This window comes from Martes martes (genome assembly GCF_963455335.1).
Source record: "Martes martes genome assembly, chromosome: 5".
Classification (NCBI taxonomy): Eukaryota; Metazoa; Chordata; class Mammalia; order Carnivora; family Mustelidae; genus Martes; species Martes martes.
The window spans coordinates 18142497-18169605 of record NC_137892.1 but is presented as its reverse complement, the minus strand read 5'-3'; the positions used below and the strand labels follow the sequence as shown (position 1 = coordinate 18169605).

Here is a 27109-nt window from a genome sequence, read left to right as displayed (position 1 = left end):
GTCCTTCCCCCTTCCACTACCAGTCTGTGAGTCTGTAACTTGTCCCCAGCATGAGAGGCTTTTGTGCTCCAGTGTTATCTAGGGCATGTATATGCAGGCTCCCTCCCCTTCTCTTTATCTTCTGATATCTGCCCCCATAATCATGGTTCCCTGCTTCATACCTCAAGACCATCCAACGGAGATATTTTGTTTGTAGAGATCCAGATAAATCTTCTTACATCTCAGGCTGGTTTTGTGGATGTTCAGAATGGTTCAGTAGATATCCAGCTTAATTCAGGGGACTGGTTAAAATAGGGTCCCCTATTCCTCTGCCAGTTTTTTTTCTCCCATGTATACCAAATCTTCTCTGCGTGGATACCTGGATTGCTAGCTAATGTAAATAATGATGCAAAAAATATTAAGGTGTTTTGAATTAGTGTTTCATTTTCTTTGTGTAAATACCCATCAGTGGAATTATTTGATCATGTGGTAGTTCTATGTCTAATTTTTTGAGGAAATGCCATACTGTTTTTGACAGTGACTAATCCAGTTTGCATTTGCACCAGCAATGCATGTGGGTTTCTTTTCTCCATATCCTCAGCAACACTTGCTGCTTATTGGTGTTTTGTTTTCTTTTGCTTTGTTTTGTTCTGAACGTTGTAAGGTGATATCGCATTTTAGCTTGGATTTTTATTCTCTGATGATTGATGATATTGAGCATTTTTTATGTGCTTTTGGACATCTATATGTCTCTGAAGAAATGTCTGTTCATCTCTTCTGCTCATTTTTAAATTGAATTATTTGGGTTTGTTTTTGGGAGTTGAGTTGAGTTGAGTTCATTATATATTTGGATACTAAGCCCTCATAAGATCTATCATTAGCAAATATCTTTTATTTTGTCAGTTGTCTTTCTGTTCTGTTGATGGTTTCTTTCACTGCAAAATTTCTACTTTGATGTGGTCCCAGTTGTTTATTTTTGCTTTTGTTTCCCCTCCCTCAGGAGACATGTCTAGAAAAACGTTGCTACAGCTAATATCAGAGACTTCACTGCCTGTGCTCTCTTCTAGGTTTTTTATGGGTTTCTGGTTTCACATTTAGGTCTGTAATCCATTTTGAGGTTATTTTGATGTGAGTGGTCCAGTTTCTTTCTTTTGCTTGTAGCTGTCCAGTTTTCCCAGGACTATTTGTTGAAGGGATTTTTTCCCCATTGCATATTCGTACTGTTTTGGCAAAGATTGGCTATATAATCCTGGGTTTACTTCTGGGATTTCCATTCTGTTCTGTTTATCTATGTGTCTATTTTTGTTCCAGTACCATAGTGTTTTGATTACTTCACTTTCTAGTATTTCTTGAAGTCTGGAATTGTGAGAGATTTAGCTTTGCTCTTCTCTCAATTGCTTTGCTTTTCAAGGTCTTTTGTGGTTCCAATTTCAGGATTTTAAGATTACTTTAGGATTTTAATTTTAGGATGGTTCACTGGGATTTTGATAGGGTTTGCATTGGATCTGTAAGTTGCCTTGTGGGCTTTACTGATATTAAATTTTCCTACCAATGAGTGGGGTATATCTTTCCATTTTTTGGTGCCATCTTCAATATCTTCCATCAGTTTTTTATAGTTTTCGGGGTACAGACCTTTTACATCTTTGGTTAGGTTTATTTCTAGTTATTTTATTCTGTTTGGTGCAATTGTAAATAGGATCATTTTTTTAATTTCTCTTTCTGCTGTTTCATTATCAGTATACAGAAATGTGACAGATTTCGGTTTATTAATTTTGTATCTTGTGTCTTTATTGAATTCATGACCAGTTTTATTAGTTTTATGTGGACTCGTTTTGGGTTTTCTGTATATAGTATCATGTCATCAACACACAGCAAAAATTTTACTTCTTCTTTATGAATTTGGATACCTTTTATTCCTCTTCCTGATCTGATTGCTATGGCTAGGACTCCAGTACTAAGTTGGATAAAAGTGATGAGAGTGGGCATCCTTGTTTTGTTTCTGCTCTTAGAGTAAAACTCTCCATTTGTCAACAATGAGTATGATGTTAGGTATGGTTTTTCATAGATGGCCTTCATTATGTTGAGGTATGTTCCCTATAAATCTACTTTGTTGAAGGTTTTTTTTATCATGAATAGATGTATTTTGTGAAGTGCTTTTTCTGCACCTATTGAAATGATCCTATAGCTTTTATCCTTTCTCCTGTGTATGTGATATATCACATTGATCGATTTGCAAATATTGAACCATGTCTGCATCCCCAAAATAAATCTCCCTTGATTGTGGTAAATGATTTTTCAAAGCCTGTTTAGATTCAGTTTGCTATATCTTTTTTTTTTTGAGGATATTTGCATCTATATTCATCAGAGATATTGGCCTGTATTTTTTCCCTTTTCCTCTTTCTTTCTTTCTCTCTTTCTTTGGTTTTGGTCAAGGTAATGCTGGCTTCTTGGAATGAATTTGGAAGTTTTCTTTCCACTTTTTTTTTTTAATCCTTTCAGAAAAATAGGTATTAACTCCTCATTAAATGTTTAACAGAATTCACCTGTGAAGCCATCTGGTCCTGCACTTTGTTGGGAATTTTTTATTACTGATTCAATTTCATTACCAGGAATCGGTTTGTGTAATTTTTTTTTTCTTTCTGAATCAGTTTTGCAAGGTTATATGTTTCTAGAAATTTATCCATTTCTTCTAAGTTGTCCAATTTGTTGACATATGCTTCTTCAAATATCATCTTATATTCCTTTGTATTTTGATGGTGTCAGTTGTTATTTCTCCTCTTTAATTTCTGATTTTGTCTATTTGAGTCCTCTCTTCTCTATATCTTCTCTTTCTCTCTATCTCTCTCTGTATTTTTTTTATGAGTCTGCCTAAACGTTTATCAATTTGTTAATCTTGCAAAGCAACAGCTCCTGGTTTCATAGTTCTGTTCTGTTGGTTTTGTAGTTTCTATTGTTTATGTCTACTCTAGTCTTTGTTATTTCCTTCCTTGTGTTAGTGTTGGGTTTGTTTGTTTTCTTTTTCTAGCTCTTTTAAGTGTAACGTGGGGTTGTTTATTTGAGTTTTTTTTTTGTTCTTTACATAGGCCTGTATTGCTATAATCTTCCCTCCTAGAATAGTTTTTGTTTTATCCCAAAGATTTTGGAGTGTTGTGTGTCTATTTTCATTTTTCTTCATGCATTTTTTCATTTCATCTTTGATTTTTTGGTTATCCCAGCCATTGTTTAGCAGCTTGTTATTTAGCCTCCGTGTATTTGTGTTCTTTCTAGATTGTTGTCTTGTAGTGTTTCATAGTGTTGTCAGAACAGATGCATAGCATGCCTTCTATCTTTCTGAACTTGGTGAGACTTGTTTGTGGCCTAAAAGGTGATCTATGCTTGGAGAGTGTTCCATGTAAATTTGAAAATAATGTGCATTCTCGTTTTTGGATGCAATCTTCTGAATATATCTGTTAAGTTCATCTGGTCCAGTGTGTCATCCAAAGCCACAGTTTCCTTGTTGAGTGTCTTTTTGGATGATCTACCCATTGACGTCAGTGGGGTGTTAAAGCCCCCTACTATGATTGTATTATCATTAATGTGTTTCTTTAATTTTGTTATTAATTAGTTTATATAATTGGCAGTTCCCATGTTAGGGGTATAAATATTTACAGTTGTTAGATCTTCTTATTGGATAGACCCTTTAATTATGATATTGCATCCTTCATCATCTCTTATTACGGTCTTTGGTTTAAAATCTAGTTTTTCTGGACTCCTGGAAGCAAACTGAGGGTTACAGAGGAGTGGGGTGGGGGGGTTGGGTAACCAGGTGATGAGTATTAAGGAAGGCACATGTTGTGATGAGCACTGGGTGTTATACACAACTACATCAAAAACTAATGATGTACTATATGCTGGTTAACTGAATATAATAAAAATAAATAAATAAAAATAAGATCCGGTTTGACTGATATAAGGATTGTTACCCCAGCTTTGTTTTGGTGTCCATTAGCATGATAAATAGTTCTCCACCCCTCATTTTCAATATTGAGGTGACTTGGGTCTAAAATGATTCTCTCATAGACAGCATACTTGTAGGTCATGTTTTTTTATCGAATATGATACCCTGTGCCTTTTGATTGGGACATTTAGCCCCTTTATAGTCAGAGTAACTATTGAAAGAAAAGAATTTAGTGCCATTTTATTACCAACAAAGTCACTTTTTTCTGCATATTGCCTCTGTTCCTTTCTGGTCTTTGTTACTTTGGGGCTCTCTCTTCACTCTAAGGATCGCCTTAATATTTACTGCAGGGCTGATTTTTCTTTAAAGATTTTATTTATTTATTTGACAGACAGAGATCACAAGTAGGCAGAGAGACAGGCAGAGAGAGAGAGAGAAAGAAAGAAGAGGAAGCAGGCTCCCTGCTGAGCAGAGAGTCCAATACGGGGCTCAATCCCAGGACCCTGTGATCCATGACCTGAGCCGAAGGCAGAGGCTTTAACCCACTGAGCCACCCAGGCACCCCTATATTTCCTGCAGGGCGGGTTTAATCATCATAATGGGTTTTTTTTTCTTTTTTTCCTGGAAGCTCCTTGTTTCTCCTTCTATTTTGAATGATAGCTTTGATGGATAAACTATTCTTGGCTGCATATTTTTCTCTTTTAGCACATTGAATATATCATGTCAGTCCTTTCTAGCCTGCCAGATCTCTGTAGATAGGTCTTCTGCCACTCTAATGTTTCTACCCTTTTAGGTTAAGGACCTCTTGTTCCAAGTGCTTTCATGATTTTCTCTTTGTCTCTGATATTTGCAAGTGATTTTTATATGTTGAGGTGTGGAGCTACTTTTATTGATTTTGAGGAGGCGTTTTCTGTGCCTCCTGGAGATGAACCCCTGTTTCCTTCCCAGATTAGGGAAGTTCTCAGCTATAATTTGCTCAAAGATACCTTCTGTCCCCTCTTTCTTTCCTCTCCTTCTGGGATTCCTATTATTCTAATATTGTTTTGCTTTATTTTATCACGTATGTCTCAAATTCTCCCCTCATAATCCAGTAGTTGTTTACCTCTTTTTCTCAGCTTCTTTATTTTCCATCACTTTTCTTCTACATCACACATATTCTCTTTTACCTCATTTATATGAGCAGTAAGAACCTCCATTTTTTATTGCATCTCATGCAATTTTTTATTGCATCTCATTAATACCTTTTTAAAATTTCAACTGATTAGACTGTAATTTCTTTTATTTCTCCAGAAAGGGATTCTCTAGTGTCTTCTGAGCTTTTTTCACACCAGGCTAGAATCTTTATAACTGTTATTCCCTATACCTGTTATTCTGAACTTTAGTTCTGACATCTTACTTATATTCATACTGATTAGATCCCTGGCATGGCAGGCAGTACTGCCTCTTGTTCTCTTTTTTGAAGTAAGTTTTACCATTTTGTCATTCTGTCCAGAGAAGAATAGATGAATGAGAGAAGAAACACTAAAACAGCAACAACGACCCCAAAGAAATAGACACTAAACGAATGAGAAAACGTTCAATTCTAAAAAGAAAAGAGAGAGAGAATATAATTAGATACGTGTATGGAACAGAGCAATACACTAGATCTTGAGTGTATTTTGGTATATTGTTAGAAGAAACTACATCCTAAAATTACAAAGAAAGAAAACCTTACTCATATATATATATATGTGTGTATATATATATATATACACACACATATATATATATAAAATACTCATATATATAAAACTCATATATATATATGAGTAATATATATATATGAGTATTATATATATAAACAAAATTAAATACAGTACATGTAACCATAAACATGAAAATTTAAAAAAGACTTTTAAAAAAGAGTTGATGGGGCGCCTGGGTGGCTCAGTGGTTTAAGCCTCTGCCTTCAGCTCAGGTCATGATCTCAAGGTCCTGGGATCGAGCCCCGCATCGGGTTCTATGCTCATCAGGAGCCTGCTTCCCCCTCTCTCTGTCTGCCTCTCTGCCTAGCTCTGATTTCTCTCTGTCAAATAAATAAAATTAAAAAAAAAAGTTGATAAAATAAGAAAATAGTTGTAAAGGAAAGAGAAAAAAATTAAAATTGAAATACAAATGAATCATGAGAAAAAAACATTAATTCTATAAGCTATTTTCCCCTAGTGCTGGTGTTTACAGTTCTGTGTGATGGGAAACTTGGTATTAGCCGCATGACAGAGAAAAACAAATACCATATGATCTCACTATATATGGAATCTAAAAAACCAAAACATTAAAAAATTGAGGTTCCTTGTTATAGGAAACAGATTGGTGGCTGCTGCTGAGTGGGGGGTAAAATTGGTTAGGGAAGTAAATGGTACAAAAAACAGCATAAAATATGTAAGTTGTGGGGATGTAATTTCAGTACAGTGAATACAGTATAGTTTATAGTGTATTGAATATTTGAAAGTTGCTAACAGCATAGATTTTAAAAATCTTCATTAGAAGAAAAATTTGTAATTATGTAAGGGAAGGGATGACAAGTACACTTGTCATCATTTTGCAATATATATAAATATTGCATCATTTTGTGGTAAACCTGGAACTAATATAAAGTTGTATGTCAATCATATCTCAATTAAAAACATGAAACAAAGATGTCCCCAAATATTTGGAAATCAAAGAGTTCTAAGTATGCAAGGATCAAAGGGAACGTCACAGGAAATTAAAACATATATTGACTAATTGCAAATAAATGTCACATATCAAAGTTTATCATGAAGCTTGAGCAGTCATTAGAAGGAATTTTATAGCACTAAATGTCAATATTAGAAAAGAATAAAGACATAAAATCAGAAATCGATATTTCCACCTCATATCTAAAGAGAAAAGAGTAAGTGAAACTGAAATCAAGGAGAAGGAAGGAAATAATAAAGATTATAACGGATGTTAATGAAGTAAAAAATTGGAGAAAAGCAATGAAACAAAAACTCAGCAGCTTGAAATGATCAATAAATATGATAAACTTTTAATCAGACTGAACAAAACAAAGAAGACAAAAATTATCAATATAAAAAATGAAACAAGGAACATCAATACTGTTCACATGGACATTAAAAGGATAACAAGGAATACTAAGAACTTTATGCTCACAAATTCAACAAGTGAGAAAAAATGGACAAATTACTTAAAAGACATGAACTGCCAAACCTCACAAACAAAAGAGACAAAGTAAATAGTCCTATGTCTACTAATTTAAAACCTTCCAAAAACAAAAGAAGAAAATCAAAAGCACATATAGAGAAGAAAGAGAGAGACAGACAGAGAGAGAGAGAAGGAAAAAAAAGTCCAGGTCCATATTTTCTCACTAGTAAATTCTACCAAACATTTAAAGAAGAAATAATACTAATTCTACACAAACTTCTCCAGAAGAGTAAGGAACACCTTCCAACTCATTCCTTGAGGCCATTACACTCTCATACCAAACAAAAGAAAACAAAACACAATTACAACAGAAGACTAAAGAAGTAATCCCTATGGATATAAGCACAATAATACTCAATAATGTTAACAATGCAATTACAGCAATATATGAAAAGGATGATACCTCACCACCAAGTGAGATTCCCTCCAGGAATGCAAAGCTCTTCAAACACTGGAAAAAATCAGTCACTCTAATTCCTGGCATTAGCAAATATAGTAAGAAAAATACTACGAATTTCAATAGATGCAGAAAAACATTTCAGTAATATTTACCATCCATTTTCTACTAAAAAAATATTTCATCAAATGAAGAATAGAACTCCTTTAACCTAATGGACACTATTCATATTAACAAACAAAACAAAACAAAAATAAAAATCAATATCATTCCTAATCATAAAAGACAAAATGCTTTCTCCTAACATCAAGAACAAGACAAAAATATCCTCTTTCAGGGCACCTGGGTGGCTCAGTTGGTTGGGCATCTGCAGTTGGCTCAGGTCATGGTCCCACAGTCCTGGAATCAAGCCCCAGGTTGGGCTCTCTGCTCAGTGGGGAACCTACTTCTCCCTCTCCCTCCGCCTGCTGCTCCCCTTCCTTGTGTTCTCTATCAAATAAATAAATAAATAAAATATTTTTTAAAATGTATCCTCTCTCACCAATCTGTAATATATGCTACTCAAAGTCCTAGCTTGTGCAATAAGACAATAATTTAAAAAAAAATGTATACTTACTAGAAAGGAAGAAATAGAACTGCCTCTGATCACAGGATACTTTTATTTTGCATCCAAAAAATCCCCCAAATTCCATAAAACCTCCTAAACTAATAAGTGAGTGGAAATGTCACAAAATACAAGGCCACATTACAAAAGTATTCCTGTGTTCCTGCAATGAAAAATTGGAATTCAAAATTATAAATGGCACTAAATAAATACAATACTTAGGTATAAACAACAAAATATGAGCAGGAGTTATACACTAAAAACTACAAAACACTGATGAAAGACGTAAGAGAAGATTCAAATACATGGAAATACAAAGTGTGTTCATAGATTGAGAGCTCAATAATGTGATGATGCCAATTTCTTCTAATTAGCCTATAGATTCAAGACAATCTCAATCAAAATCCCACCAACATTTACTCATAGATATAGACAGGCTAGCTCTAAACTTATGTAGGAAAGACAATGGAAAAAAGAGACAAATCACTTATGAAAAAAAGGATACAGTTTTAAGGCTCACACTCTATTCTCACGCTATTCTTTTTTTTTTTTAAGATTTTATTTATTTATTTGTCAGAGAGAGAGAGAGAGAGAGAGTGAGCACTGGCAGACAGAGGCAGAGGGAGACTCCAGCAGGCTCCCCGCCGAGCAAGGAGCCCGATGTGGGACTCGATCCCAGGACGCTGGGATCATGACCTGAGCCGAAGGCAGCTGCTAAACCAACTGAGCCACCCAGGCGTCCCTATTCTCACGCTATTCTAAGACTTACCAGAAAATTGCCATAATTTGGACATTGTGGTATTGAAGAAAGGATAGATATGCACAACAACAGAACAGAATAGAGAGGACAGAAATTGACCTGAATATGATTAAACAATTTTTGACCACTTGCTAAGGCAATTCAATCGAGAAAGAAAGAAATTTCTTTCAAGAATGTTGCTGAAAAAAAGTGTATGCCAATATGGTGTGTGTGTGTGGGTGGGGGGTGGAGATGAACAAATTCACCCATATGTTCCCTGGAGAAAAGGTTTTGATGACAATTTCTCTCTCCCAAGTTAATTTATCTATATTGAACCTCCTAATAATTCCAGTGCCTCCATGGAGCGCTTTCACTGTACCATACTTCTTTTGTGTAAATGTTAATTGCCTTCATTCAGGACTTGTAACCTCACAAGTTCCTTGAGTGAGTGAGTCAACCCCCATTCTGATGGTAAAGGGAAATGTTTTGCAATGATTTGCCATAAGCCAGAAAGCTAGAAAGCTGCACAACCACACTCTTTGCTCACGCTCAGACAAATATCCCCCTGTACCCACACTCCACTCTGAGTTTAATCAGACCCCTCAAGTCTCACAATTCTATTTCTGAGCTCTTGATTCTTGACGGCTCTGCTTAATCCTTACCCCCAGGGCTATTCTACTAGAGGCTTCCCCAGCTCCTTGCATGGCACTTCTCTTCATGCTCTTCCTCAGGACAAACCCAGCATGTGATTCTTTATCCTTCCTCTGATATCTTCTTCCAGCAAGTCAACAAAACCACAAAGTCTGTCTTCAAAATACATCAGGAATGCAGTCTCTTCTCACAACTTTTCTCCTTCTTGAACAGTCCACCACCATGTCTCACATGAACAACTAAATAAGCACCTTTAGGTGCATTAGATCTGGCCCATTGACCACCACAATAATCTGCTTGCCAAACTCCTTCCAAAGATTAAATTAGCATGCCCTTCCTGTGGTGGTTTCCATCATAGTTAGAATAAATTCTGAAGCAAATACCATGCACTCCAGTGTCCTACATCACTTGGTCCCTGATTCCTTGGAAGACTTCCTTTCCTACCACTCATCCATTGTTCACACTACTGCACCCCAGAGGCCCAACAGGTAGTTAATGGACATGGCAAGCTCCTTGCATTTTCATGACCTTAGCACTTATTTTTTCCTCCACCTGGGACGCTCTTCCTACATACATGCACACTTTGTGTCTCTGCTCAACTTCCAGGTCTGCAGAGAGGCCTTCTCTAAGCACCAATTTGAAATATCCTCCTTTTCAACATATGATTCTTTATTCTTCTCAGCACCAGCACAACCTGACTCTATGTCACCTTTCACTTTCTCCACTGTTTCTTCTATTTCTCCTCTATGAAATAAAGCTCAATGCTCCCCTATGAAGTCCCCTCAACAGGGACTTGGTTCTTTTTATGCCCTGCAATATCCATAGTACTCATTTGGAAATGAGCTGAGGGCTGCTCAAGGAGCTCTAGATCTTCACATGCTGTGACTATTTAATTAATGCGGAATAAACAATTGAGAAAGTAAATGAATGAAGGCAACTGGATTGTGTGCCAAAGCCCTTGACCATAACATCTCACCTTACTGCCTGTTGGTAAGCTTTCTATTCTTCTTTGTTTGTTTGTTTTTTTCTTTTTTATTTAAGCTTTCTAGTATTCATTGTGTAGAGTAGCAACCATTCTTCTTACCATTTCTCAGATTAACACACAGTTGGTTTGTTGTCATTGTTTTCATTTATAAAGTCTTATTGTTCTGGGGGAAGCATCTAACCTGTGCAGCATCTGAGCTGAAGTCAATGTATCAGGTACATTGTGATATAGATGGGAAGCTTCAAATGTGGATGGAGGTGCAACTGAGGCTTTGGTTTGGACACCAAAAGAAAAGTCACAAAGAGCAAGTGATAAAAAGAGAGTCCAGACCAATCCCACTTTCTTCTTTACCCACCTTTGTGACTTTTGGCAAATGACTAAAAAATCTGGGCTGCATTTGAAAAAAGTGGGTGACAAACGTGTCAAACCTCATCTTGCTATGGGTGTCAAACATGATAGAAGTAACTTGGTCCACAATTAGCTTTCAATAAAAAGTTCTGTGATTACAATTATGCAGGAGAAAAGGCATCTCAACAGAGATCATTAAAGTTTACCTCCCTTTTTCTTGATGATGTTCCCCAGAATGTGATTTCATTTGTCCCTTGCTGTGTTGACTTAGGGCTGCTGCAATAGGAGAGAGAAGTCCAGCTGACCTGGGAGCTGGAATTTCACATCACCTGCTCCAAAAATGTCCTACTTCAGAGACACAGTATGTCATCTCACAGACCTTGAGCTAGACAGAAGTTAGGACACAGACTGTATTACCACTAACCCAGCTGGCAAGAAGACTACAAGATGTCTTCAGACCGAGGAATGGAAGATTAAAGGTGAGGGGTTTCCCCTTTCTTAAGAACACCAACTCTCTAGTGATCTGAATTACTACCTCCAAATTTAGGTCAGGAGAGCGAGTTTTGTTTTCAAGGGGAAGTCATGGGGGAACAAAATGTTGTCACAGTGAGAGCTTATTGCGGGCTTCTGAATGACAGGGCTCAACCCAGATGCCAAAGGAATGGCCAGTCATCATGCTGCCTTCTAGAGAAGCTTCAGAAGCCCCCTCAGACAGAGACTGACTGAGTCTTGCAGGGTGACATGAGAAAGACCCAAAATTGAATGCTACCATTGATTGACTAGGCGCACACGTCTTGGATTGCAGACACCTCACAGCTCTATCTCCTCCTCCTCCCAGACCTTAACACCCCTCCACCCTCTCAATAGTTCCCTCTTTCACACTTTGTACTGCTAGGGGAATCTTTAGGCCTTTTATATATGCCAGCCAGGCACTTGAATACTTTTATTATCCTTAGAATGAGTCTGATAAAACCAAAGCACTAAAACTTATTCTCCGACTTCCAACTTGTTCTGAGTTCTTTCCTACAGTAAAAGATTCATTTTCTTGTCTCATCTGAAAAAAAAAAAAGAACTTTCAAAGAAACCCCACAGATGTATGTATTTGGTAACTCTCATCTCGTCCAAGTGTCTTCCCCAAAGGACCCATATGGACCCTTTGGATTTGTCTTTTTCCGTCTTAATTTAACACAACTAAATTGGGGAGGGGGGTGCGTGGGTGGCTCAGTGGGTTAAAGCTTCTGCTTTTGGCTCAGGTTATGCTTCCAGGGTCCTGGGATGGAGCCCCGCGTCGGGCTTTCTGCAAAGCAGGGAGTCTGCCTCCCTTCCTCTCACTCTGCCTGCCTCTCCGCCTACTTGTGATCTCTGTCTATCAAATAAATAAATGAAATCTAAAAAAAAAAAAAAGACTACTAAATTGGAAGTAAAATGCCCAGGGATCCTGAAAAGGTCATGACTTCTTGAGGAGGAGAACATTGTGTAAGACCAGTATCAGCCACATCTGATTGATGAGATGAGAAAGATGGAGTATTTGCTTACTGTCCATGCTCTTTATAAGAATACATGGGATTTGGTGGCAAGAAAGTAAGCAGCCTAGATCTTGCTAGTGTTAATTCTGCACTGGGAACATGTATGAAAATCTAAGGAACAAAAATTGTTAAATGCAATGTGGCCCTACAAGAGGGTTAAGAGTGCCTTCCCTTTGAATATTTCACATATGCATTATACATGAAGTAGCACAATCATTCACTTTCTCCCTTTCTGACTCATTTCTGCCCTCCTGCAGACCTCTGCTGAGCAGTGGGGGAGCAAGCAGTAGTTGGGAAATTGTGGGCTAGTAGTGTTCTCCTCTTTACATCTGTGCTCTCAACTCTCTGGGGTGAGCCTTCAGAGTAATAAGGAATCTGAGGGCAACTTCCTCCATGTATACCTGATACACCATAAAATATCTATTCTACACCAGTGATGGGGAAGAAGTGGAAAAATCTCAATTATAATAAGAGCAGGACTCTAATCTTTGAGCCTTGAAGTAGGTATTGTTCATTTTTCTGGTCCCACTTCACAAGATTGATGTGGAAATTTGGGTGAAAGCGAAGCACGTTATTCCTCCAGCTTGTCGAATTGAATTCATCTTTGTTTTCCAGTCTCATTCCTAACTCAGCTTCACTCTTTCATACCTCCTGTCCCTCACCATTTCCTTTTCACAGGTCTCACATCCCATCTAATGTTTGTAAAGTCTTAGAAAGATAAATCCTGACTTTGTTCCCTTCCCTCTGTTTCCCTGTAGTATCTGAAAATAAGACATCCTGGAACATCTCCCAGTTCTCTTTCAACTTCCTTCCTTCCTGCTGTAGTGTTCCAGTACTCACTAAATTATTCACTTAGATATGTGCCCATAGTTGTGGATTGCCCTTACTCTGGCGAGGAGGGTATTGATCTGATGACTGGAGAAAATCATTCATGAAAAGCCAGTGAACAACAGTTATCTTGATTGTTACCAAATGTTTATTCTCTGAGTAAATGGAGCAAATGTAAACTACTTCATAACACATGGAAATTAATGAAAACCATGAAATGTATTTTATATCGTGATTTCAGCAAAATAGCCGAAAGAATGCAGAAAGAGGTCATGGTTAAATCCCCTTTTCATGGCGGCAGAGTATCAATATGGAGCAAAGCTTTTGTCCGATGGAGAGACGTTCTCTCCACCTTAGGAAAGATGTGGCCTTGTTGGTGGGTGGAAGAGGACCCCACCTACAGAACATAAGGCCCGAGGCCCATTTTTGTTTGTTTGTTTGTTTGGGCATTCTGAGCCATCTCTGTGTCATCTTCTGAGGCTTAAGCTCTCTAAAGTCTTATTCAAGAGAATTTTAGCATCATCAGCCACTGTATTGATGAATTTCAAATGTAGAAAGTAGGTTTTAAAAAACTGGAAGACGGTGGATGGCAGGCCTCCATTTACTGAGCAATAGCATTCAGCACATTTCATGGCCTTATCTGCTATGTTGTCATCCTGCACAAGGAACCGGAAATCCAAGGATTTGGTGAAACTTTTGATATCCTCCAAAGCCATGCTCAGCTTCTCCGCAATCCCTCTGAGTGACTTCTCATCCAAACCAAAATGGCTCTGGTAATGTTTCAAGCACTTTTCCTGCTGGGCGAAATCAAAGCCCTTAAAGCAGGCCATGAAGGGGATGAAGCTCAAAGCAGATGATTTCAGGGCATCCAGCCAGATCTTCTCCTTGAGCAAAGCTCTCTTCATCTCAATGGAAGCATCAGACAAATTGGGCAACAGAAGCGCAAAAGCGTAGCGCTTATGAACAGGGAGCTCCTTCAGCAGGGTCTCTTCCAGTGTTGGGAAATCAAAGTCATCCAGATCAAAGTTGGAGACCAAGAAGATGCATGGCTCAGGCACTCCAATGTGGCTGAGGTTAGCTAGGCAGTTGTCTCGTATTTGCTGAAGCACTCTCTCCCTTTTGAAAGAAGTGGGTTTGCGTTTCTCTTCATTATATAAATCATTGTCCACCTTGGTTCTAACAAAGTAGAACCTCTTGCCTATCTCTTTGATACTTTTGACCAGCGAAGCATCATTAAAGCTAAACCGAGAGGAAGAAATAATGATAAAGAAGTCATAGGTAGCAAATTCCACCCTTTCTAGATATTCATATGGTTGGAAATTGGGGGTTCCCGTTCCAGGCAGGTCCCAGAAGGTCACATTGGGATATTTGGGATGTTGATAGGGCGTTCTCTTCTTGGTAGTCTCCACAACGCCAACACTTGCAGAACCCTCCTCTTCATAACTAAGTCCTCGCAGGGCATTGATGAAACTGGACTTCCCCGTGCCAGATTCCCCAATCACAGCCACATCCAGTGGAGCATTCTCTGCTGCCACAAGTGATTCCTCAATTATGTCAGCCACATCTTTTAGCTTGGCCTCTTTAAGGGTTGCTTGAATTCTACCAAGATTTTCTTGAGAGAGGATTCCCCCTACCTTACTGATTAATGTGGTGTAGTGAGGGATAAAGTTGGTGGCCAACTGCTGAAAATTCTTTCCTGCCAGGAAGTCATATAGGAACTGATCCATGCTGGTTAACTGTGGGACGTCTGTGGGAAAAGGAAAGTGAATTAGGAAGACAAATGGAAGAGCAGAACAGACACAATGTCAGGTGAGGAGACACACCGGTCTCAACAGTCCATTCCCATTCTCTCGCATTTATTAATGTTACTCTGATTTACTTTTCCTGATGAATTTTGTTTTCATGCTACAGTAGAAACTACTTGTCTACTCTTATGTTTCCTATTTCACAAGAGTCAGGACCTGTGGAGTAGAGAGTAACAGTACTCAACGTTTTCACATCCTGAACCTCGGAGCCTGTGAATGTGTGACCCTGCATAGCAAAAGGCACTTTGCTGGTATGAAGAAGTTCAGGATCTTCAGATGAAAAGATTTTCTTGGATAATCCAAATGGGCTCAATATAATCACAGGGAACCTTTTAAGAAGGAAGCAAGGCCAAATGAAGAAAAGGAGATAGTATGATGGAGGCAGAGATAGAAGTGAAGACCCAGAAAGATGTAAGAAGGGTCACAAGATAAGGAATTCAGGCAGGTTCCAAAAGCTGGAGAAGACAAAGAAATCGATTGTCTCTTGGAGCCTACAGAAGGAAGCAACCTTGCTGACACCTTGATTTGATTTGTTTTATTATTTTATTTTTACTTTCAAGTTTTTTATTTAAGTTAGAGTTAGCGAACATATAGTGTAATATTAGTTTCAGGAGTAGAATTTAGTGATTCATCATTACATATAATACTCCATTCTCATCACAACAAGTACTCTCCTTAATACCCATCACCTACTGACATCTTGATTTTAGCTCCTTTAAGATTTCATTTTGGATAACTCTCTCTGGAACTATAAGCCAATAAACCTGGGGTTTTGTCTTAAGCTGTTAAATTTTTGTTACTTTATTACACAACAATGAGATACTCTTGCAGACAGCCTGCTTTTCCTAAAATTTCAATATAGAGCCTAACACACTTCCATTCTGCAGAAAGAATCAGTCAGGCCAACACACTGGGGAGCACAGAAGAGTTGTAGACATAATTCACCTCCCATCCCTTGCATCAAATAGGGTCAGGACTTATCTTTTGGGAGAGGCAGGGGCCAGAGAAAAGCCCACCAGGATGTATGTTCCATAAGGGGGATAGCCAAGCACTTAGTCCTTATGGTAATAATTGCCTCATGGCAGCTTAATGTCCATTTGCCTCACCTCATGAGAGAATTTGGGTGGGATTTAGATCATGTAACAGGAAGTGGCAGAGGAAATAGATAAGAGCTCTAATTTTCCCTATTCAATTCCGCACAGACTTGAAGTATAGATATCTGAGTAAATCGTGGCAATTCAAGGAAATCATTACTAGGTTATTAGTAATGGGGACATTTATCATTCACAATAAGAGAGAAAACTGTGATTTTAAAAATATTTATACCCATACAGTTGTGTCTTATGGGACTACCAGTATGATTTTACCAGTAAGGATGGGCTCAATGCTCATCCCCATCTTGCAAGTCCTGCAAGGAAAATTTTCAGAAGAGGGAGAATCATGATTCCCCAAAAATATATAAAATAAATGTGTGTTAAAGACTTTATTTATCAGCTTACTTATGAAGATGATATTACTTGTTTTTTTTTTAATTTTTCTTTATTTATTTGACAGAGAGAGATCACAAGCACGCAGAGAGGCAGGCAGAGAGGTGGGGGGGGCAGAGCAGGCTCCCCATTGAGCAGAAAGCCCTATGCGGGGCTCAAGCCCAAGACCCCGGGTTCATGACCTGAGCCGAAGGCAGAGGCCTCAACCCACTGAGCCACCCAAGGTGCCCCGATGCTATTACTTGTTAAATGGGGAATCCCCCAAAGAGAAAATTATATTTCAAGAATACTGAGACAGGACAAGAGTGCTATATTCTCAGGTGAGAGCGGGAACTCAATTGAACCTCCACAGACAATGGCAGCTCCATACTGTAATGATTAGCACTCTTGACTCTGAATCTCCCCAGACAGATTTTTATCTATATGATTGCTGTGAGCTGAATGTTTGTGTCCTCCACTTAATTTCATAAGCTCAAAGCTCTGTATGAATCAGCAGATTTGTGGATGGGACCTTAGTCATGAGGGCAGAATGATCGTGAATGGATTCGTGCTTCAGAGCCTCAGGATTTAGAGACTTCGGAGACCTAGCTGCCCATTCTGCCATGTCCACCTTGGAAGTGAGCTCTCACCAAATGCTGAAACAAAGATGCCTTGATCTGGGTATTCCTATCCTCCAGAAGTATGAAAAGTATATTTCTGTTCATAAGCAACCCAGTCTGTGGTGTTTTATTATAGCCTGAATGGATGGGAAGAAATTCCCAACAAAAGAATTATTCTACATTGCTACCAATTATTAAAACTCATTGAGTTTTGAAATAGCTCTATGGTATAAAAGGCTAGATTGCCTTTAAAGATGGGATGGTTTCCAATGGAGACACCCATTAAACATCCTGCTTATTCCAAATTTTCTTAAAACTTTCTGATAAAAAAAGAAGAAAAAGAAGCATCTCTCAGACTATGGTGCTCTTTTCTCCAAAGAGGAGGGCATGAACAGCTGGATGAAATTTTACCCTTCAACGAGCCAGACTTGCACGTCAATCTTCCAAGCATTAAGTCAGTATCTCATCATTGCTAGTACACAATTTGCTCACTCACCAGCTCTGGAGAGAAAGGAGATTTCTGATCTCAGAGATTGTTTATGTTTCTACCAAAACAACAAAAAGTGCTGAGTCTGGTGTAGTGTCCCTGGAGCCCCTGGCATAGGAACAATCCAGAGACCTATACTCCCTGGGAAATGCAGACACGGTCCTCCTGAGGTCATTGCCCTGAGCAAGGGGCTGGAGTGAGTCTGTTCCGCCTGGGTAAAGTGTGAAAACAACAGGACAGATGACAGCCTCTGACTTGAGCTCCTTAGGTCATGAAATCTATTTGGTGCATTATAACAAGAGTTTAAATAAGTTACCCATTGGAATAGATGCAGTAGATCAAAATGAAGGGTAGGACTGTTGGTCAAATCATTATTCAGGCATATGCATGTGTGTTCATCCCTCTGTGTTGAGTGTGTACTTAATTCCTATGTGAAATGCATCTTTTATGACTGGTCTCCTTCAGAAGACTTTGAAAGCTCTGCTCACAGGGTGTGGTTCTCTTGCAAGCAAAACTTCCCTCGCTAGTTGAATCTGCCCTCTGGGCTGCCTCTCTAAAGGCCTATGTTTCTTTACTCAGGGACCCTCAAACCCTGTTCAGATAGAGGAGATCATAGGTATAACATGAGAAGGATCTGCAAGTTGGGAGCTTGGGGAGCCACTTGCTCCCTGGGTTGATCTTTGACGGCCTCTCCTCAACCTCTGGGTCCGTGTCTTGGAGGCTCACACACAGCAATATCTGCACATGGACCACTCCTGGAAGACTCTGCAAACTCTCCAAGAGTTACCTATCCCTCACCCTGACCTGGCAATGTCACATGGGCACAGTACTGCCTTAAAAAGTCTCATGAGTGGGGTTGTCTAGTACTAGGTGCAGGGGAGGGACAAAATGAACAGGTATCAGGGGTCAGGATCAGGGTCCAGCCTGGGTTCAGATGAGTGGACATATGCAAAATCCATATTTGGGTCAGACATAGTAACAGAAATAGTCTGAAAAAGTGTAGGTATATGCTAAGCTGCCATTCCCATCCTGGATAGAAGGGGTTGTACCCTGCCCCAGCCTCTGTTTGCTTTCCAAACGGGTGTGAATGAGCTGGATTCAGCATTTCAGGTGACAGATTTAGGAAGGAAGATTAATTTACCGATCAACAACTAAGTGAAAGGTGTACAATGGTATATCATGCTCCATTCATCTAGCAGAAATGTGTCTTATACCTGCTGGGCAATGAGGGCACCAGGTAGAGTCCAGGGAATTATTTATTGTAAGTGAACGATTTGCCTGTGTATTTTCATGATAATCAAGCCTCTAATACGGGATGAAACATTATTGTCTTGGACTTTAAATTTTGGAAGAGACAGGGCTGTTTTCAATTGATCTAGCACATGAGAAATCAAGGTGAGATGTTTTGATGGGATTTAGACAAACCAGGAAAAGAATTCAAGGGCTCTAGGCCAGGTCTTATGTTCTGGCTGGCCTGGGCCCCACAGGACCACAAATAAGGTCATCCAGCCTTCCCCATCCCATACTAAGGCAAACTTATAGGCAAGCAGAATACACAGTATGCTCAGGGACAGAAGAAACACCTTCATACAACCAAATCAGTGAGCCTGGAACTCATCCAGGAGATTGTCTCCCTAGAGTCATGAGGGCAGTTCAGGTCTCCTAGAAACTCTATGTACCCCATAAACAAGAACCCAGGCTATTGCTAAGAATGGTCAAGAGAGGTCTTAAAGAAAGCTTTGAGCACAAGGGTAAGGGAGGGCTACTCTTAAGTATTCTTATTCCAGAATGTTCCTCCAGCCTAACCCAGGCTAGGGCTCCATCTTTTTATCTTTTATTCAGCATTATCCATGCATGTTCTTCCTCACCACCATGTCATTCTCTCCCTCACTGGGCTCCATGCAGGAGGAGACACCATCCTTGCTGACCTATTGCACTTCGAGTTTGTCACAGGGCCTCCTGGTGGAGAACACTGCAGTCTTTGTGGGCAGAGGCCTCGGTGGATTCTGGTCTCAAAGCAGATGAGATGGTGATTACATCATATTTCATGAGCTTCTTTCTCTCTGAAATCCCTGCATCCTCTGATCATTTCTTCAGGCATCTCTATCTCCCAAGGGGGGAGTCAAGTTCCCTGAAAAAGTCCTGAGAAGTGGGACACTGTGGGATTTTCCTTCACACTTGCCAATCAGCGCATTTTCTTTAATGTGGAGTGATTGTGGGAACAGAGACGGTACTGTGATTTCCAATCTTTCCCCAAATTTACTAATTTGGGGTGCATCTAGGGAGGGGTAAATGGTAGTTAATAACAATAAGTAGACGCAGGTCCCCAGAAGAAACATCAGCATCCAGTCATCACTGGGGCTGGAGATTCAGCATTAACTAGGATCCTTGTCCCCTCCTGTCTAGATAGAAACAGAGAATCAAACTGTGGGTTTAAGTCTTGGATCCCCCATCATTGCTTTGTAATTCAAAGCTTGCTTCTTGTCTGTGAGACTATTTCTTCATTTGTAACCAGAAATAATAACGCTTAACTAATAGAGCTTGGGGAAGATTAATCAAGAAAAGGCGTGCAGAAGATCCAGCTGAGACAGACTCACAGATCAGAATCTTCATACACTGTGGTAAGAGTTGGAGGGAGTAAGAAGAACCAGAGGAAAGTCTTCCTCAGAGGTCCCAAGAAGACCAGAGAGAATTCACCAAGAGGTTGCTGGTGGGCCTGGCCAGAGCTTCACCTGGATCATACCATAAACCTTTCAGTAGAGTGCTGTGAAGTGGTAGCATAGCTTCCCTGCTTCACAGGATAAAACACTGGGATTCAGTTTCCAATGTGAAAATGTTCACAGTGCCCTGGGGCTGAGTTATCTGCAAACTCAGTTGGGAGTCTTGGCAGTCTCCTCATTGTGTGTGAATTCAGGGCTGATGTTGGATGAAAGCATCAGAGTCTGGGGGACAGTGATACAATCAGGACCCAGCTGTGGAAAGACAAGCAGGCAGGGGTAGGTGGAGATGATCAAGAAGCTGCACCACTGGACTGTGGTCTTTCTGAGGCAGAAATCTGAGGAGTTGGATGTGAGGACCATCTCCAGCAGCATCAGGAGACCCCACTGATAGATCTGGAAGGAAGCCCTCATGCAGTAGAAAATGCAATTTTCACTGTTGTTAAAAAGAACTAAATTATTCTTGTGCTTGAAGACATATGCAGTGAAGATATGTGGGTCCTCAGGATTGAAGGGTATGGAAAGTTGGCAAAAGCTTACTTCTACCCTACAGATTTCCCCAGTGGGACATCCTGCTCAGGCAGTCTGGGTGGAGGAGTATCTATACCTGCCTGGCTCCTGACTGAATGACCCTCAGTTCTTTTGTTCAAGTCCCCTCTGTCTATAACCTGCGTAGGAGCTGACTACTGGCAAAACAGCTGCAGAGCATTCCTCAGTGGTCTCCTCTGAGCCCCTAGCATGTGAACATCTCCTAAATGAGCACCTCTACTGGTTTTCTTTTCAATGACTATTGGAATATAATTTACACATTCTATGATTCATGCCTTTAAACTTTTCAGTAGCTTTGAATATATTCACAAAGTTGTACACCCATCATAATCAAATTTAGAATATTTTCCTTATGCAAAATATATCCTTTTAAAAATTGCGTTATGTTAGTCACCATACAGTACGTCATTAGTTTTTGATATGGTGTGCCATGACTCATTGTTTGTGTATAACACCCAGTGCTTCAAACGATATGTTGTACCTCTTGACTGCCATCTCTCTTTCCCTCATACCATTTGCTCTCAGATCTAGGAAATCCGCAATATATTTTCCATGCCCAAGGATTTGCCTTTTCTGGACATTTCATAGGAATGGAATCACAGAATGCATAGTCCAATGGGCTGTCTGCTTTCACTGAGCATAATGTTTTGGGGTTCATCCATGTTGTGGCAGGTATCAGTACTTTATTTTTTTTACCTTGCCCAATAATGATCTCTTGTATGGATAGGCCACTTTTCTTTATCTATTGAAGAGTGGGTGGACAACTGCGTTAATTCCATCTGAGGGGTTATTGTAATAATGCTGCTGTGAACATTGAAATGCAGGTTTTACCTAGATGTATGTTTTCACCACTCTTGGGTGTATACCTAGCAATGGAATTGCTGGGTCATTGGGTAACTCTGTTTAAATTGTTTTATTAGTTTTATTGAAGAAGAAAGGGTATACATCACTGTATGAGCTTAAGGCATATAGCATGATGACTTGATTTACATATACTGTGAAGTATACTGTGAAGCAATTACAGCAATAGGTGCAGCTAACACCCATCATCTCAATAACAGGAAAAGAGAGAAGAAAAAAGAGAACAGTTCTTCCTGTGATGAGAACTCTTAAGACACATTGCCTTAACAATGTTCTGATAAATCATATGGGGACATTATCTATAGTCATCAGGTTATATATTACCTGCTTAGTACTTCTCTTATAACTGAAATCTTGTATCTTTGATCACTTCCTCCAATTTCCTCCTTCTTACCTTGTGCTTCCACCTCTCCACAAGTCTGGTCTTTTTTTCTATGGACTTATTTTATTTTATTATATTTAGATTCCACACATCAGATCATGCAGTATTTGTCCGTCTGAATTATTATACTTAGCATAATGCTTTCATGGTACACCCATGTTTTAGATGGTAGGATTTCCTCATTTTCTATTTAAATTTTTGACAAAGTACCAAACTTTTTTGCAGAGGCTTGCTGTTTGTCCTCTAAATGCCTTTGCAGGGAGTTGGGTGTGGATCTGACATCCAGGTTTGGGTTACCAAATCTGATAATGCCCCTGACACCCTGTTCCCCAGTTCTTCTAACTTCCTTGCTCTTAGAAGGTCAGTCAATCACTCGACAACATGACAAAGCTGGCCCTGTCCCTTCACCACCCCCCCCCATTATCTACATCCTTCACTGTTACTACGCAGTACATTATTGCTTGGACAATTTATCTAAGGAGAGTGCCATAAATATTGAATTATCTTGATCATTGCAGCTTTATACTATAATCCCAAGTCAGGAATTGTGTTTTATTGGGTGTAAAGTAAATGCATTCCCATCAGTGTTTACTGCTGCCTATCAGTTTCACTGAAACCCCAGAGGCCTCATACCTCCTCTTTTGGTATTTTTGAACACCTGAAGCTCATCTTTATCCAATTGCCACCTAGTTCAGGTTATCAATACATTCTTGTTATCATATGTGTATTTTTCAGTTAGGTTTAAAATTTCCCCTGCTACAAAGCTGATGTCCTCACAGTGTCACAGAAACTGATAGAGAATGTATTTCCCAGATGGGTATACCTTCCATAATCTCTAGTGATTGAGGCAACCATTTCATTGGACAAATTATACCACCTTTAACAAAACCCTTGCAAACATCTTGGAATCATCACTGGCCCTGCCACCCTCAATCGTCAGGCAAGGTTGTGAGATCGAATGGGATCCTCAAACTTAAAAATTTTAAACTAGCAAAAAATACCAGACATCCCTGCTCTAAGGTATTGCCTTTGGACTTGCTGACTGAAGTACCCTCTTTGGACAATGTAAACTCACCTCACACAACATAGTCACTGGCAGACCAATGTCTACTGGTACACAATTTTCTGGAGATCCCTTGTTGTCTCATGCTAGTATGACCGACTATGGCAAAATATTTAGTGTTTTACCATCTAGGCTGTCATTGATAGGTTAAAAATGTCTTCCAAGATCTCAGTTCAAAGGATACTGTTGGTCATTGTCTAGAACCTGGTGACTGGGTATTCTGGAATTGTCATCAGAAAAATACATCTTTTGAACTTGATCAAAAGGGATCTTACCAAGTGCTCCCAAGCACTGAAATTACTACAAAACTAGAAGGTGTTGAATCATGGGTATGCATTTCACAGCTAAAGGAGGCTTTACCTGACATCTAGTCCTTCACAGATGCTAGGGACCTCTAAATCAAACTGATGGGGAAGATGAGTAGCCATTATTGAAGTAGACTGCCTTCACCCGAGACAACAGATCAAGTCCTCATATTTTAAGTAAATGTGAAGCCCTTTCTCCTTTTTCTCCTTTCCTTTACTCTGGCATAGTCTTGGAAAAATAATGCCTTCAGCTATATGTCTGAGCCAGTTGCTCAGAAGGGGGAATAAACTCAAGAATGTGAAACAACCTTTTATTTCAGGCTAAGAGAAAATCTAATCATGTCCCTAAATTTTCTCAAGCGAAATATGACATCACATTGGTTGGCTCCCTTGGATTTACATCACTGAGTTAAAAAAGACTAACCAGGACACATTCATGACCCAGGATTTGCTTCCCTTGACAGAGCTATGCTTCCTGGTTAACAAATTTACAGGACAATTTGATTAGGAACCTGTCCTTAACTCCTAAGTATAATACACAGAATCCATTGTTAAGGGCATAGCTACCCAACAAAGATCCTTAGACTCTCTGGCCAAAGATTTTCTTGACAATAAGACAGACTCTGATTATCTTTCAGCTGAGCAAGAGTTGTCTGTACTGTGACCAACACCACCAGCTGCATCCGGATTAACACTTTTGGGGAAATTGAAACACAACTACATATGAGCACTGAACAAGCCACTTAGCTTAAAAAGATGATTCTTCAGTGGGGTCTTTCTTTGACTTATTCAGTTTTGAGGGTTTGGGTCCTGGGTACCATGGCTTCAAAGTACACTCCAACCTTTGAAAACTATCTGTTTATAAAAATAATAATAATCTGCCAGGTACCCTTTGTGTTCTTAAAAATTTTTAAATGCATGTTCAGACATGCTAACCACCAAGCAAGTAATCTCCCTGAGACTGGAACTTCAGAAAATGTAGGTAGGGGCTGACTGATACCAAAACTGTGAACCTGAAAGTCATCACCAGTGAATATTGTGGAGATTAAGGAAGAACATCATGACATGTGAATACCATGGAGAGAATCAACAACAGCTGTGAGAACAAATGAACAGTAGCTCAAGTTGGCACCAATCTCTAAGTTAAGCTGAGCATCTGATCAAAGTAGGGAAATTGTGAAAAAGAAGTTCCACAGGGGCCACATAGTCACAGGGCCATAGAAGCCACTTAAGTTAAGGCCTGGACTCACTAAACCAAGACCAAATACCTAACCTAATGACAGTTTCACTCCCCTGGGCGTGTATAATTTAACCAGTCAGTGTATGAATTTCCTGATTAACCATGGGAAATTTGCTGATAGACGCTTTCCCTTCCTCTTAGGAGAGCAATCTTGACTAAAACAAGTGATTCTTAGTTAATAATTTCTTTCCTTTTCCCTTCTTCTTTTCCTTTAAAAACATTTCCAGTCCTACAGCTCAGTGAAACTCCTTATTTGCTAGATTCATGACTCATTTAATAAATCCAATAGCTCTTTAAAATTTATTCACTTGAATTTTGTTTTACATGCATGCATTGTCTCCCCAGGGAAAGCATTTAGGCATGAGATGGGGGGTGTCTGATCCAGGAGTTCTTGGGGGAAAAGCCCTTTCCATTGACACCCCAGACATTCACATGATCCTTCTGCAGTTCACAGGAATAAGGTTTGTTCTCCAACCACCCTCTGAAAATGTCCCAAATAGTTAAAAACTCTGACTTACAGCCATCTACCAAACGTCCTGCCCCTCAGACTTCCACATCCACAGCACCCCAAATCAAGTATGCAGACTCTCCCAAACTCAGACCTATAGACCTGTAATTCTATTTTTTTGATCTGTACTCAATCCACAGTGGTTTCTTGCTTACCAGCTCCTGGAGGAGACTTCTGGTGTCAGAGTTGAGCTCTGAATATGTCCTCTGACAGCACAGGAAATGCTGAGCCTGGTTGAAGTGCTCCCTGTAGCCCACAACAGAAACACTCCCTTACACAGACTGCCCTTGCACTGGAACAGGCCCTGTGTGCTGCTGTGGTCACTGCAGAGATTAAATATGTACAATGCCTGTGAGGAACAGGCAGGATTTAAATAATCTCTGTCCACTGCTCCACCCTCAAAGGAATCTGGCCAGTAGTTGAGAAGCAGCCATCAGTGTAGAGCTCTGCATTTCCAAGAACAGAAAATGAAACTTAAGTTCTGAGGGCTTCTCTTCCGGGAAACAGAGCCATTTCTAAGAAGGGAAAGTGAAAGCCTCCATGGTCATTGTTGTTGTGTATTTTTGGCATTGTGAGTGAGAAGAGGGCACAGGATCCCCGCTTATACACAGAGGGAGGAATACAAGAATAATGTCACACCTGTCCACAGAGACCTGGCAAGCCAGAAACAGCTGGAAAGACACATTCAGGATACTAAATGAGAAGAACATGCAGCCAAGGATACTTTAGCTAGCAAGGCTGTCATTCAAAATGGCTAGAGAGATAAGGAATTTCCAAGACTGGCAGAAACTAAAAGAATATGTGACCACCAAGCCAGCCCTGCAAAAAATATTAAGAGGGTTCTATAAAAAAAGAAAAACTCCAAGAGTAATATAGACCAGAAATTTACAGTGACAATCTATAGAAAGAAGGACTTCACAGGCAACATGATGGCAATAAAATCATATCTTTCAATAATCACTCTCAATGAGGATGGCCTCAATGCTCCAATGAAATGGCACAGGGTTGCAGATGGGATAAAAAGACAGGATCTACCCATAGGCTGTTTACCTTTGAACCTAAAGTTACATCCAGGAGGGGGACAAGATGGTGGAGAAGTAGGAGACCCTGTTTCAACTGGTCCCCTAAAGTGAGCTGATTACCTACCAGATCACTCTGAACATACATGAAATCAGTCTGAGATGTAGGATTATACACTTCTGGATTTCTATGGGGGCAGAAGACACCAGTGGATAAATAAAGTGGAGTGGGAATGTTGGACTGATATTGGAAGGTAAACAAAAGGGGGAGGGAGCCACCAGAAGTGACCCATTGGAAAGTAATACCTCAATACAAGAGTGCCCTATGATTGGGAACCAGCATTAACTTGGAGTCTGGTTAAAAGCACTCAAAAAGAGCAAAAGATCTTAAGGGGAATTGATGGAATCGGGCAGTTACGGGCACGGGCTTAAGCCCCTACACCCAGGACGACCACCGCCCGTGCCCTGCCAGGGAGAGTGAAGTGAAGCATTGAGGCCTTGGTCCCTGAGCCCCCGGCGCGTGTGAAAGTCTGAATGGCAGCGTGTGTGAGAGAGTCCTGGTGTGAATGCCAGCCAGCACTCTCTAGAACCACAGCCTTTTCCACTCTGCACGCACACTGCATAACTCAGGTCTGAGTCATGTTCCACACCCTCTCCTGAAAGAGGTCCATGCAGGTGTTAGATGTTGCTCTCTAGGACCAAGGAGAGTCTGAGCACCCCAGCCCCTGCTGACAGGAAAATCTCAGTGCGATATCTCTCCTTGGGATCTCTCTGGGGGTCTGTACCTGCCCAGAGAGCTTCAGGGGAGGCAGCCGCTGGAAGTCAGCTCTCTGGACTAGTACTTCTCATGGTTTTGGCAACATGGGGGTAC

At 39.9% G+C, this 27109-nt stretch overlaps 1 protein-coding gene across 2 annotated transcripts; it reads right to left on the bottom strand.

The window, feature by feature from the left end:
- Nucleotides 1-13347: 13347 nt before the first annotated feature.
- On the bottom strand, nt 13348-25678 carry LOC308343825 (interferon-gamma-inducible GTPase 10-like). Of its 2 annotated transcripts, none has more exons than XM_080805006.1 (2): nt 25230-25675; nt 13348-14963 (listed from the first exon to the last, which is right to left on the bottom strand). In XM_080805006.1, the coding sequence occupies exon 2, from the start codon at nt 14941-14943 to the stop codon at nt 13684-13686; it is 1260 nt and encodes a 419-aa protein (XP_080661132.1). In that variant the 5' UTR covers nt 14944-14963; nt 25230-25675; the 3' UTR covers nt 13348-13683. The 2 variants fall into 2 exon arrangements, with proteins under 2 accessions (XP_080661132.1, XP_080661131.1); XM_080805005.1 differs by having other exon boundaries at nt 13354-14963; nt 25375-25678.
- Between the last annotated feature and the right edge of the window lie 1431 nt (nt 25679-27109).

What these genes read in the sequence shown, in the direction of transcription:
- LOC308343825 (XM_080805005.1), bottom strand. Translation starts at nt 14,943, where the DNA reads ATGGATCAGTTCCTATATGACTTCCTGGCAGGAAAGAATTTTCAGCAG.